Below are 13,068 nucleotides of genomic sequence, written 5' to 3' on the forward strand. Positions count from 1 at the left end.
CAAATGATTTGGTTCCATAAAGCAAATTTAACATACAGTAATCAAGCTCAGTCACTGTAGCAACTTATGCTGGGAAACTAACCTGGTACAGGGCAGGCAACCTGTCAGTCTACGCGGAGTTCCTCTAACATTGACCAATAGCAATGCAATGATATTACCACTGACTCTCTCACATACTATTATAGCCATGTAGGGCCGTCCGCAACTGGTGCGGTCGCACTGGGCCCCATATTGAGGGGGCCCCATGGCGAATGGACCGAGGGGGACCACAGTCTTCGGCGTGGGAGGTGGGCGCTCTAACATGGAGGCGAAAGACCACGGCCTCTAGCATCAATCGCTAGAGCACCTCTTGAGATCAGGGGAGTGAGGTTTACACGCACAGCTCTTACTGGTCTACGACAGTTACACTCACCCCCAAATCCTCACTCCCATCCGGGTCACTGGCACCAAATGTAACCGGTCCTACTCGCCCCGCTCTCTACGTCTACGTGGATCGATTTGGTCCATGATCGGTATTAAGGGCTGTTTAAGAATAAGCGTCCACAAATTAGTTCGATTGTGTGAGCGTCATTTGTTGTTTATGGAACCGCTCTACCCTAACTTTGTTAGGTTATTTCAAGTCAGGTTTTGGACTTTAATCACTGCTTTTCCTTAGGTCTCATGCAGCAGCGGTGATGAGAGAACGTGCTTGAGAAAAATCAATGTATCGCATCGTTAACTTTTTATGCCGATGCACCGAGCGAATCGGTTAATCTTCCCATTCCTAATACATATATACACACACACAAAAAAAATTCAGTCAATGACGGAAAATCTTCGGTTAACGCGACCTCTGATATTTACTTTACTTACTTACTTTTGTCATTTAGCAGACGCTTTTGTCCAAAGCGACTTACAAATAAGAAAAAGTAACTAAAACTAAAAAGTTACAACTCTATAAATACTATCTACCCACATATTTAAGAAAATAAAGAAATTAAATAAAAAGCTACTACTATCCCTTGCCGGTGTCCCTGCCCGGTGGAGTCGCACGGTAGAGTCGATGGTCTTTACACTCTTTACTTTTTTACTTTTGTCATTTAGCAGACGCTTTTGTCCAAAGCGACTTACAAATAAGAAAAAGTAACTAAAACTAAAAAGTTACAACTCTATAAATACTATCTACCCACATATTTAAGAAAATAAAGAAATTAAATAAAATTAACACATGCATATAACAACAACATTTCAATAATAAACATATCAATGAAAAAATTAAATAAAAAGCTACTACTATCCCTTGCCGGTGTCCCTGCCCGGTGGAGTCGCACGGTAGAGTCGATGGTCTTTACACTCTTTACTTTTTTACTTTTGTCATTTAGCAGACGCTTTTGTCCAAAGCGACTTACAAATAAGAAAAAGTAACTAAAACTAAAAAGTTACAACTCTATAAATACTATCTACCCACATATTTAAGAAAATAAAGAAATTAAATAAAAAGCTACTACTATCCCTTGCCGGTGTCCCTGCCCGGTGGAGTCGCACGGTAGAGTCGATGGTCTTTACACTCTTTGGTCTTCACACTAAGAGGGCTTCACACGACGACTGCCGCGACCGCTGCCGCGGTATAATAACCTTTATTATACCAAACCAACAAATGATCATTTCAATTCAGCTGGACCCACTTTCCTGTTTATCAACTACAAATGGCCAAGCAAGTGCACACACTGACAAGATACACGATACAGTACGAGACCAAACGCGATTTCAGCAACTCTCATCCTAGTAAACAAAATAAGCGTTTCCTAGCAACGGCAAATGCGCTAAACACTGAGACAAGTAAATACACTTACGAGCTGATTTTAAACTTCCGCTGATAGACTGCTTCTCTTAAAGACCACTTCATTACACTGCCTTCTGCTGGCGCTTGAACCCACTTTCCTGTTTATCAACTACAAATGGCCAAGCAAGTGCACACACTGACAAGATACACGATACAGTACGAGACCAAACGCGATTTCAGCAACTCTCATCCTAGATATACAAACACATACACGCACACATATACAGTTGAAGTCAAAACTTAACATACACCTTTCAGAATCTGCTAAATGTTAATTATTTTACCAAAATATGAGGGATCATACAAAATGCATGTTATTGTTTATTTAGTACTGACCTGAATAAGATATTTTACATAAAAGATGTTTACATATAGTCCACAAGAGAAAATAGTTGAATTTATAAAAAAATGACCCTGTTCAAAAGTTTACATACACTTGATTCTTAATACTGTGTTGTTACCTGAACGATCCAAAGCTGTGTTTTTTTTGTTTAGTGATAGTTGTTCACGAGTCCCTTGTTTGTCCAGTTAAACTGCCTGCTGTTATTCAGAAAAATCCTTCAGGTCTCAAAAATTATTTGGTTTTCCAGCATTTTTGTGTATTTGAACCCTTTCCAACAATGACTGTATGATTTTGAGATCCATCTTTTCACACTGGGGACAACTGAGGGACTCATATGCAACTATTACAGGAGATTCAAACGCTCACTGATGCTCCAGAAGGAAAAACTATGCATTAAGAGCCGGGGCATGAATAAACAATAACATGCATTTTGTATGATCTCTCTTATTTTGGTAAAATAATTAACATTTTGCAGATTCTGAAAGGTGTATGTTAAGTTTTGACTTCAACTGTATATATTAGGGGTGGCACGGTACGCGTACCGAACCGTATGGTTCACGGGGCAAATTCCAAATTGAAGTGATCATCCATATCCCCTCGGAGTGGGGACTTTGGGGAGAACAGGGCACATGCGTGCCATTATTTAGTCGAACCATACGGTTCGGTACGCGTACCGTGCCACCCCTAATATATATATAAATACATAAATATATTTTTTTCCTAATTTTCAGATATCAAATTGGTAAAAGAAAATTAATAAAACTGAAATAAAAGTTATGAAAGGTATAAAAAATGACTATATAGACACAGTTAAAATAAAAATGAAAACAAATTCTCAATATTAATAATACTAAAATAACACTGGCTCCTACTTATTCCCCCTGTTTAGGACACAAAAGTGAGTTTGCTTCTTTCTTTGTTCAGGTCACGAGTACATTATCATTAAATCATCAATATGACAATCAATATTTCCTGGAGTGAAGACTTCATGTTCCTTTAAATATTTACTTTCAATCAAACAAAAGCAAACAAGCCCTTACCATCATCCTGGTCCGGCAGTATGCGGATAAGCGCAGTGGGGTATTCTGGCCCCAGACGGCCTCCCATAGGCATACTGAGGGTCACGTTGAAGCTCTCCTCTCCTTCATACAGTGAGTCGTCAATGATCACCACACGACAGTGCTTCTCAGTCTCGTTCTTATCAAAGCGCAGAATGCTGGCCTGCTCCTCTGGACGGGAGATGTAGTCAGAGTAGGACAGAACAGAAGTGGGGACGGTTCCTGTGGCAGAGCCTGCAGCAGCACAGAAAGGACACATGCAGGGAATTCATTCAAATCCACATAAAGCGTTTACAGATGCTTCAAAGGGACGTGGATAACACATCTGAGGAAGTATTGAAAGCAAAAATCTTAACAAGGGATAGTTTGCTCAAAAATGGCTGTCATTCTTTACTCAATCTCGTTTCAAACCAATTTCCTTTTTTCCCCTCTGGAACACAAAAGTAGAAACACACAAAATTGAATGCTGTTTTGGTATGAATGACATTGAAAAGACTATTTTTGAATTCTACACATTAATAAAGGTTTGACAGAAGCCTTAAACAGTCTCTATCTGCGTATCTATCTATTAGAAGCTAGTGAGACTGGGTCATTTTAAACTTGTGTGAAAAAGAGCACAAAGGTTCTTCAAAACCATTTCAGAAATTTAATTTTTAGAGTTAACTTTAGCTTTAAAAACATTTCTTGAACAAATTTGAAACAGATTTTGAGAATATTGGTCGGGTCAAGAGTTCTGTACGTTCAAAAATGTACAGTACTTGTAACCCCTGAGATTATAAATAAAAGTTTAATAAATATCATAAATTTTTCAACAATGTTGAATTGTTGGAATTAAAAAAAAAAAAAAAAAAAAAAAAAAATTTATAAGATCTTGTAAAGGCTATTTTGTTCATTTAATTTTATAATGAATAATTTAGATATTTTTTACACATACAAAAATAAATTTTTATTTGATACATTTTTATTTGTACAGCCAGCAGCGGGGAGGAGCAGCGTTTTCAGTTAATCACAGATATTATGTTGCTTCTCTAATTTTACATGCAAGTATAGCCGAAATCACAGCACAGCTATTGTCTTTATCTTATGTGCATTTGATTTCATCAGACTTGATAATCAGGATTTTTGTGCAGATTAACACCTTGGAAGGGAGAGCTGGTTATGTAGGCTTAATGAGTTGCGTTTCAATGACTATTTCATATTAATTATGTTGTCTGACAACAGAAACAGTAAAAAATATAAATGAAAACAGTTTTATTGCGAATTTAGATGCTTCAAAATACAGTATGTGGGCACAGAGAGGCAAACAAATGTAATAATAAAATTTAGCTGCAAGCAGCAATGACGGGGCCAAGCACATCAGCTAAGCATAGCACGGAGCATCAGAACAACTGCAGAAATGAGTAATTGAAGGCATTTTAAGATTATTGTAGTCCATGGGTGATAAATCATTTAAAACTACTAGTAATATAATTGAATGACTTTTCACTTTTGACCAACATGTGGCACCGTCAACAAATCGATGTGGTGTGTTCTGTGTGAGGTGACAATGGCACACACAAAGTTTGGTGTCAATATGCCAAAGCATTGCAGAGATACGGCCTCAAGTGTCACTTTGGCATCATGTCTCAAATTCGTTGTTGTGGTAGGTGAAAACGGTTTTGTCTATCAACACGAAATCCATAACTTTTTGTCAGCATGGTCTGAAGATGATATGATTCGATTTTGGTGAAAATCGGACCAACGGTCTAGGAGGAGTTCGAAAAAGTAGGTTTTCAACATAAATCAAAATGGTGGAAAGGAAGTTTGGCTTACTATGACATAATTGGTATGTGTGTTGTCAGCATGACCCAAGGAATAATTTGAGGATTGTTTCATTACAATAGGCTAATGCAATCAAAAGCTATTTGCATTTTTGTAAATTTCATTATTAATAATTAATGAATGGTTTATTACTCTTGACCAATAGGTGGCGCTGTTACCAAACTGACGTGACGTGGTCAGTGTGAGGTCACAATGTCACATACAAATTTTGGTGTGAATATGTCAAAGTTTCGCTGAGATACAGCCTTAGATGCAGTTTGGCATCTTTCAAGCAAATTCGTTGACCCGTTTCGTATATTGACAAAATCCATAACTTTTTGTCACCATGGTCTGAAGATGATCAGAGTCAAATTTGGTGAAAATCGGACTAACGGTCTAGGAGGAGTTCGAAAAAGTATGTTTTCAACATGAAACAAAATGGCGGACAGGAAGTTCATCCAATTATGGCAAAATTGGTATCGATGTTCTCGGCATGAAGCAAGGAATCTACCAACATGAGTTTCATTACAATAAACTAATGTAAGCAAAAGTTATTAGCATTTTTAGAAATTTCATTATAACTTTTGACCACAAGGTGGCGCTGTCCCCAACCGTTTTGAGTACCATCAGGGCATGGTGCCGAAGAAGCATACCGAGTTTCGTAACGATATGTCAATGCGTTCGTAAAATATCGCATTTTACGACAAAATTCAACATGGCCGAAGCCCAAAATGGATATGGTTGGATTTGGCATGATGCACCAAATCTAAAGAGACCCTTTTTAGGATTTTTGGCCAAACCATTCACAAGTTATACGTAAAAATATGCATTTTTCATATCTCCTGACCACTAGGTGGCACAGCGCCGATACACTGCATGTCGCCTCAGGTCATGCTTGTTATAAGGCACACCAAGTTTTGTCTCAATCCGTCAAACCCTTGTGGAGATATAAGCTCAGATCCATTTTTGTGTGCTTTTCGGCGAATTCGTTAGCGTGGTATTCGAGAAGTGATCATCCCTATCCCCTTGGAGTGGGAACTTTGGAGTGAACAGGGCCATTATTTAGTCGTTTGGAATGCACTTGGCAAAGGGAGCGATCTAATTTCCTCATAATCTTCAGCTGGGATGTTCCCATGACAACGCAGCAAGGTGTGCGTGGCCTTGTCCATCGTCTTTGATGCGGTGCAGTTGTCCTTTCCCCTTAGTCGAAAAACCCCCAAAGCATAATGTTTCCACCTCCATGTTTGATGGTGGGGATGGTGTTCTTGGGGTCATAGGCAGCATTCCTCCTCCTTCAAACACGGCGAGTGAGTTGATGCCAAAGAGGCAAGGCAAGGCAAGGCAAGGCAATTTTGGTCTCATCTGACCACAACACTTTCACCCAGTTCTCCTCTGAATCATTCAGATGTTCATTGGCAGACCTCAGACGGGCCTGTACATGTGCTTTCTTGAGCAGGGGGACCTTGCGGGCGCTGCAGGATTTCAGTCCTTCACGGCTTAGTGTGTTACCAATTGTTTTCTTGGTGACTATGGTCCCAGCTGCCTTGACAAGATCCTCCCGTGTAGGTCTGGGCTGATTCCTCACCGTTCTCATGATCATTGAAACTTCACGAGGTGAGATCTTGCATGGAGCCCCAGTCCGAGGGAGATTGACAGTTAAATTGTGTTTCTTCCATTTGCGAATAATCGCACCAACTGTTGTCACCTTCTCACCAAGCTGCTTGGCGATGGTCTTGTTGCCCATTCCAGCCTTGTGTAGGTCTACAATCCTGTCCCTGACATTCTTGGACAGCTCTTTGGTCTTGGCCATGGTGGAGAGTTTGGAATCTGATTGATTGATTGCTTCTGTGGACAGGTTGTCTTTTATACAGGTAACAAATTGAGATTAGGAGCACTCCCTTTAAGAGAGTGCTCCTAATCTCAGCTCCTTACCTGTATAAAAGACACCTGGGAGTCAGAAATCTTGCTGATTGATAGGGGATCAAATACTTCTTTGACTCATTAAAATGCAAATCAATTTATAACTTTTTTGAAATGCGTTTTTCTGGATTTTTTTTGTTATTCTGTCTCTCACTGTTCAAATAAACCTACAATTTAAAATTATAGACTGATAATTTCTTTGTCAGTGGGCAAACGTACAAAATCAGCAGGGGATTAAATAGTTTTTTTCCCACTGTATGTATATTTTATAGTAGTTGTGTATATGAACAAAAAAACAAATACAAGCTTCAATCAGTATTTGTGTTCAAAAGTAAATCTATAACATATAATTTAAAGATTGCTGATGTAAAAAAAGAGAGCGCCCCTATTTAGCACCGCACTCATCGTCGGTCTTCCATATATATTTCCACAGAGTGAAGGTAAAGCTGTAAGAATTTATGAATGAACGGCTCATTTTAAACTCTTCCCAGTCTACTGACATTTGTTATGACATCCACTTCAAATGTTACAATGCACATGATAACTTTTGTTAACTCTACAATAAATAAATCCATTTTACCAGCTAATTGTCAACAGTGATGCTATGCTACCAAAAAAATGGAAGTTCAAAGAAAAAATTCTAAAGACGGCTGCATACTCTTTTCTCTGATGCATAATGTATATAAGGTTGTTTATACTATATATTGCACCTTGCTGAGTGTGACAGACCACCATCAGCTCCTCACTGACATCTCCCCTCCTGTGCACCGGGATCAGGAGTTCTCCGATATCTTCTTCCACAGCAAAGCTGGCCTGAGGAAAGAACACCGTGGACTCTGTCAAAGGGAAAAGAAGATATAGCTCCGTATTAGGACTGCTGTTCTGTTATATCAGTCACTGAGGGATTTAGCGGCTCCCTGTCAAAAAGACTATTACCACAGGGCTTTAAAACACCACAGACGGTGGATTGATTCTTCAATATATAATTATTTCAAATCATACGCCTCTATACTGGGCGTGTAATGCACATTTATCTTGCACAAAAGGCAAAAACACATTTTGTATGAGAAAATAGATTTTTCATATTGAGCGCTTCATATTAGGTTTTTAGTGGCCTTTGGACCAAGCGGCATCGATATCTGTCCGTACTGGCTGTGTATTGCGTTGTGTTGCAGAGTAAACTGTCTGACTGAGTGGGAGCTTGTTCAGGCATTGCTATTTTCAAATACCGCAGGTCAGGTCTGAGTCAACATCTAAACAAATTTTTTTTATAGCACCGAAAGAAAAAGGAGGGAGAAAAATGCTCTTGCCAGAGATGGAAAATCTATAGAAAACACAGAGCTAGAGAAAGGCTGGTGATGTTTCTGAAATAGAGCCGCACAGGGACCAATAAGAAAAAAAAAGGTCCCTGCATGGCCCGTCCTGCCCCAGATCCTTCTATGCAATTATACATGATCTTTTGCAAACATCTAAAATCATCAATCTGCAAGTAGTCATTTGGTACCAAGGGAGAGTGGAGGTGAAAAATAGACCATGAAAACATTTAGACAGTAGCATTTTCATTGACAGCTTTGAAAGGTAAAACATGAATATAGTCCACCTGGTGACCCAGGACCAGGGCTGGATTAACAATAGGGCTGGGTTGGGCTGAAGCCCCGGGGCCTGAGCAAGGAGGGGGCCCATGATTGGCTGTGGGGGGGATTGACTGAAGCGCCAATCACCAAAGCCACCACACCCCCCACTTACTAGCACTGTTATTTAGTTGAGCTTTTCTGTAAATTCCATGTATTACCATTTGAGATTGAAACATCACATTTGAATTTAGTTTACCAATCAAATGCATTTATTCCATATTTGACTTTTGAACGACATGGGCACGTATCTATCAGGTGATCGTTGCGCCTAATGACCGCACTCACCTCCACTCTTCACTTCGTTCTGGTGTAATCTGGAAATGGTCACGCAAAGAACAATCTTCGATAAGTAAAAATGTCAGCTATTCTTAAAAAAAAAAAGTGAGAGAGGGGCTCAAAAAAGGAAAACCTAAGACTAACAGCAGATAAAACATGAGTTAGTCAGTGAAATTCCCAGCTATCAGGTTATTTTACTAAAGTGGATGACGGAGTGGAAGTTGTGGAGCAACAAGTGGACTGGGCACATGGAGCAGAAAAAAACATCGTCCACATAGATTTTAGGTTAGTTTGATTATTAGCTTGATGAATGTATTTTGCTTTTTGTGTTTAAACAAACTATACATATTCTACATACGGGAAGATAACCCGGTAGAAATATGTCAATCGTTTTGCGAGTCATGGTGTATGCTTATCAGTTAAACACATTTTAAGCATTGTGGTTTAAAAACAAATGGTTTTAAACTGTCCATGGATATTAAGCAGCGGGGCAGAATTCATTCTGGTAAATGCGTGCATTTCAGCCTGATACGCGCGCCTGAGTAAACTTGAGTTCTTTTTTGCGCCTGTGCTTAAACGTTCAAATAGTTATGTGTCAAAATGTCCATCTTTGCGAGTATACTCGTAAACACAGTCATTTGTGTCTTGAACGTTAATAGTTAAAGATAAAGCATGTGTGCAGTAGTAGGGTATGTGAAATGCTGGCATTGATGAGATCTTAAAGGAATAGTTCACCCAAAAATGAAAATACTGTCATCATTTACTCACCCTCAAGTTGTTCTAAACCTGTATGAATCTCTTTGTTCTCCTCACCGTAACAGAAGACATTTTGAAGAATTTTCAAAGCCAGAAAGTTTGTGGTCCCTATTGACTCCAATAGTGTTTTTTTTTTTAGATAAACAGTATTGTTTCAAACATATTTTTTTGCGTTCAACAGCAGAAGGAACCTCAGACAGGTTTAGAACAACAACAACAGAATTTTCATTTTTGGGTGAACTATTCCTCTAAAGTAGCCTAATATAGCTGCTGTTGCTATTTGTGCCAATTATGTAAATCAAACATTGGAAAGAAAATCACTGTCTTTGACTGAATCACTTTTGTAAAATAAGTAAGAATTAATGTACCTTGAATTTACACAGTGATGACTTTTCAGTCTATTTGTACATTTACTTTATGGAATATAATATTTCTTATTCAGTTGTTTGCATTTTTCAAGTAGGTCGATTTCATATGTATCTCTGTTCTATATAATTTGTGACTGTTTACTTGTCTTCAGTAAGCTTGGTTTTACTTAGGCCAGTTTTTTTGTGATATTGAATTTGGTAACAAGAATTATGAAATTTCAGTTCGTCAAAAATTTTGATAGCATAAAAATCCTATTTAAAGCTATATATCATTATTGTGATGGGGGGCCCTGCAGTAAGTCATAGCCCCAGGGCCCAATGAGGTCTTAATGCGCCCCTTCCCAGGACTTTTTAAAAATATTATCTTCACAAATGTTGTGCAATAAAATTAACTTTGCATTATAATGGGCTATCTTTTTTACATATCTATAGTTTAAATTTATACATTAGTTATAACCCTCAACCCTGTTATTCAAGTCATTATAAGAAAAATTATTAAATATTTATAGGGAATATTATATCGGAAATATAAGCTATAAATATTTGGTCTAAAACTAGCTAGACCTCGCTGAATTTCAGTTTAATTTAGGCTAAATCTACAACCCTGTTACCTGCAGTTCTGTTACAAATTCTGGCTTTTTTTCCAAATATATTTGTAAAAATTTTAGTTTATTTAATGTATATTGCTAGAAAACAGCATAAAATCAATGATTTTCAAATACACAACCCTGTTACTTGCAACTCTAACAAATTTTGGCATATTTATCAAATATTCTTCTTTTTTTTATTTTTTTACAAATTCTGGCTTTTTTTTCAAATATGTTTTTTTTTTTTATTGTCTCTACTTTTAAAACATGAGATCATCTGTTTACAACTCTTACAAATTTTGGCATATTTAGCAAATATATGTTTTTTTTCCAAATATATATAATATAATTTTTTTTTTTTTTTTTTTTTTACAAATTTTGTCTCCTTTTCATGTTTATATATTGTATATTGCTATAAAACATCAAAATCAACTTTTCAAATATATTTAAAAAATGTCTCTACTTTTTATATGTTTATTTAATGTATATTGCTAGAACAACGTCAGATCAACTGATCTGTATTTAGATATGCTAGCATGGTAACAGGGTTGCAAAAATACAATAGAATATAACTATTTGAAGTAGTTCGACCACATGATTTTGATGATTGAGATTTTCTGAAGGTTAAAGAGCTATTTTCCCCTTTTGTTCTCAAAAAAAAGAGAGAAAGACTGCAATTACTATATTTAGTAGCCATTTATCCATCCCAGATTTCTTCAATTATATGACATTGACAAGAGAGTGTCAATAAGAAAAAGATATTCTTTGCAAAACCAGAACGTTGTCCACTGTTCAGTCTCTGAGCATTGTACAGACTGAGTGACTACTCTCCTGATAAAAGAATGAATCTTACAGCCCTGAAGACTCAAACGCTGGCTGTGAGAAAAGAATAACAATGAGGAAAATCTATGCAGCCTCTCAGGTATAAGGCTTACGTATTTAGACCGTCTCTTACCCTCACACAGGAAACTCTCATGCATGAGGGGCCGAAATAATGACCTTGTAGTGTACCGATCAAAAACAAGGCCGATGAGAAAGTAAAATCCTGCGCATTTATATTCAGCTCTTGGAAGAATCCTCTGCAAATATGAGGTAGAATTACTTTTAACTTGCAGCACAGCATGGTATACACAGAAGTTATTTTAATTACATACTTGTTAATCATATCAGATTATTTATATAGTATTTTTCTATACTCGCTTTGAATGAATATATAATGCATTAGGTAAATAGCTGTTGTTAAATAAATAAATAAATAAATAAATACACTGCCTTTAAACTTTAATTCTTTTGTCCGATTATAAATATTACAAATACGTTTTTTTGGGACTATGACATTACAAAATCAAACATTAAATAAAATAAATAAAATCTCAATTTTTTTCTTAATAAGCATTGTGTTGTTTTCCAATAAAAAAATAAAAAATAAAAAAAAGTATAAATTACCTTAAACGAGATAAAACAGCTTGAGAAGCAAAACTGCACAAGAGCCAGATCAATATCTATCTATCTATCTATCTATCTATCTATCTATCTATCTATCTATCCATCTATCCATCTATCTATCTATCTATCCATAATCTATTCATCTATCATCTACAGTATCGCACAGAAGTGAGTACACCCCTCACATTTTTGTAAATATTTTATTATATCTTTTCATGTGACAACATTGAAGAAATGACACTTTGCTACAATGTAAAGTAGTGAGTGTCCAGCTTGTATAACAGTGTAAATTTGCTGTCCCCTCAAAATAACTCAACACACAGCCATTAATGTCTAAACCGCTGGCCACAAAAGTGAGTACACCCCTAAGTGAAAATGTCCAAATTGGGCCCAATTAGCCATTTTCTCTCCCCGGTGTCATGTGACTCGTTAGTGTTACAAGGTCTCAGGTGTGAATGGGGAACAGGTGTGTTAAATTTGGTGTTATCGCTCTCATGCTCTCATACTGGTCACTGGAAGTTCAACATGGCACCTCATGGCAAAGAACTCTCTGAGGATCTGAAAAAAAGAATTGTTCCTCTACAAAAAGATGGCGTAGGCTATAAGAAGATTGCCAAGACCCTGAAACTGAGCTGCAGTATGGTGGCCAAGACCATACAGCGGTTTAACAGGACAGGTTTCACTCAGAACAGGCCTAGCCATGGTCGACCAAAGAAGTTGAGTGCACATGCTCAGCGTCATATCCAGAGGTTGTGTTTGGGAAATAGACATATGAGTGCTGCCAGCATTGCTGCAGAGGTTGAAGGGGTGGGGGGTCAGCCTGTCAGTGCTCAGACCATACGCCGCACACTGCATCAAATTGGTCTGCATGGCTTCTAAAGATGATGCACAAGAAAGCCCGCAAACAGTTTGCTGAAGACAAGCAGACTAAGGACATGGATTACTGGAACCATGTCCTGTGGTCTGATGAGACCAAGATAAACTTATTTGGTTCAGATGGTGTCAAGCGTGTGTGGCGTCAACGAGGTGACGAGTACAAAGACAAGTGTGTCTTGTCT

General features: G+C 37.7%; 1 protein-coding gene across 1 annotated transcript in view; it reads right to left on the reverse strand.

Moving 5' to 3' along the window:
* Nucleotides 1-13,068, reverse strand: part of LOC306863758 (FRAS1-related extracellular matrix protein 2-like) — a gene marked incomplete at both ends in the record, with an annotated part of 72,497 nt that overhangs the window by 32,296 nt on the left and 27,133 nt on the right. Inside the window, 2 exons of the mRNA XM_079407299.1 lie at nt 3,206-3,457; nt 7,654-7,779. Of these exons, the coding sequence (XP_079263425.1) occupies nt 3,206-3,457; nt 7,654-7,779 (378 nt within the window). The remainder of the gene's footprint in view (nt 1-3,205; nt 3,458-7,653; nt 7,780-13,068) is intronic.

The sequence above is a fragment of the Barbus barbus genome, assembly GCF_936440315.1.
Source record: "Barbus barbus genome assembly, chromosome: 45".
Lineage (NCBI taxonomy): Eukaryota > Metazoa > Chordata > Actinopteri > Cypriniformes > Cyprinidae > Barbus > Barbus barbus.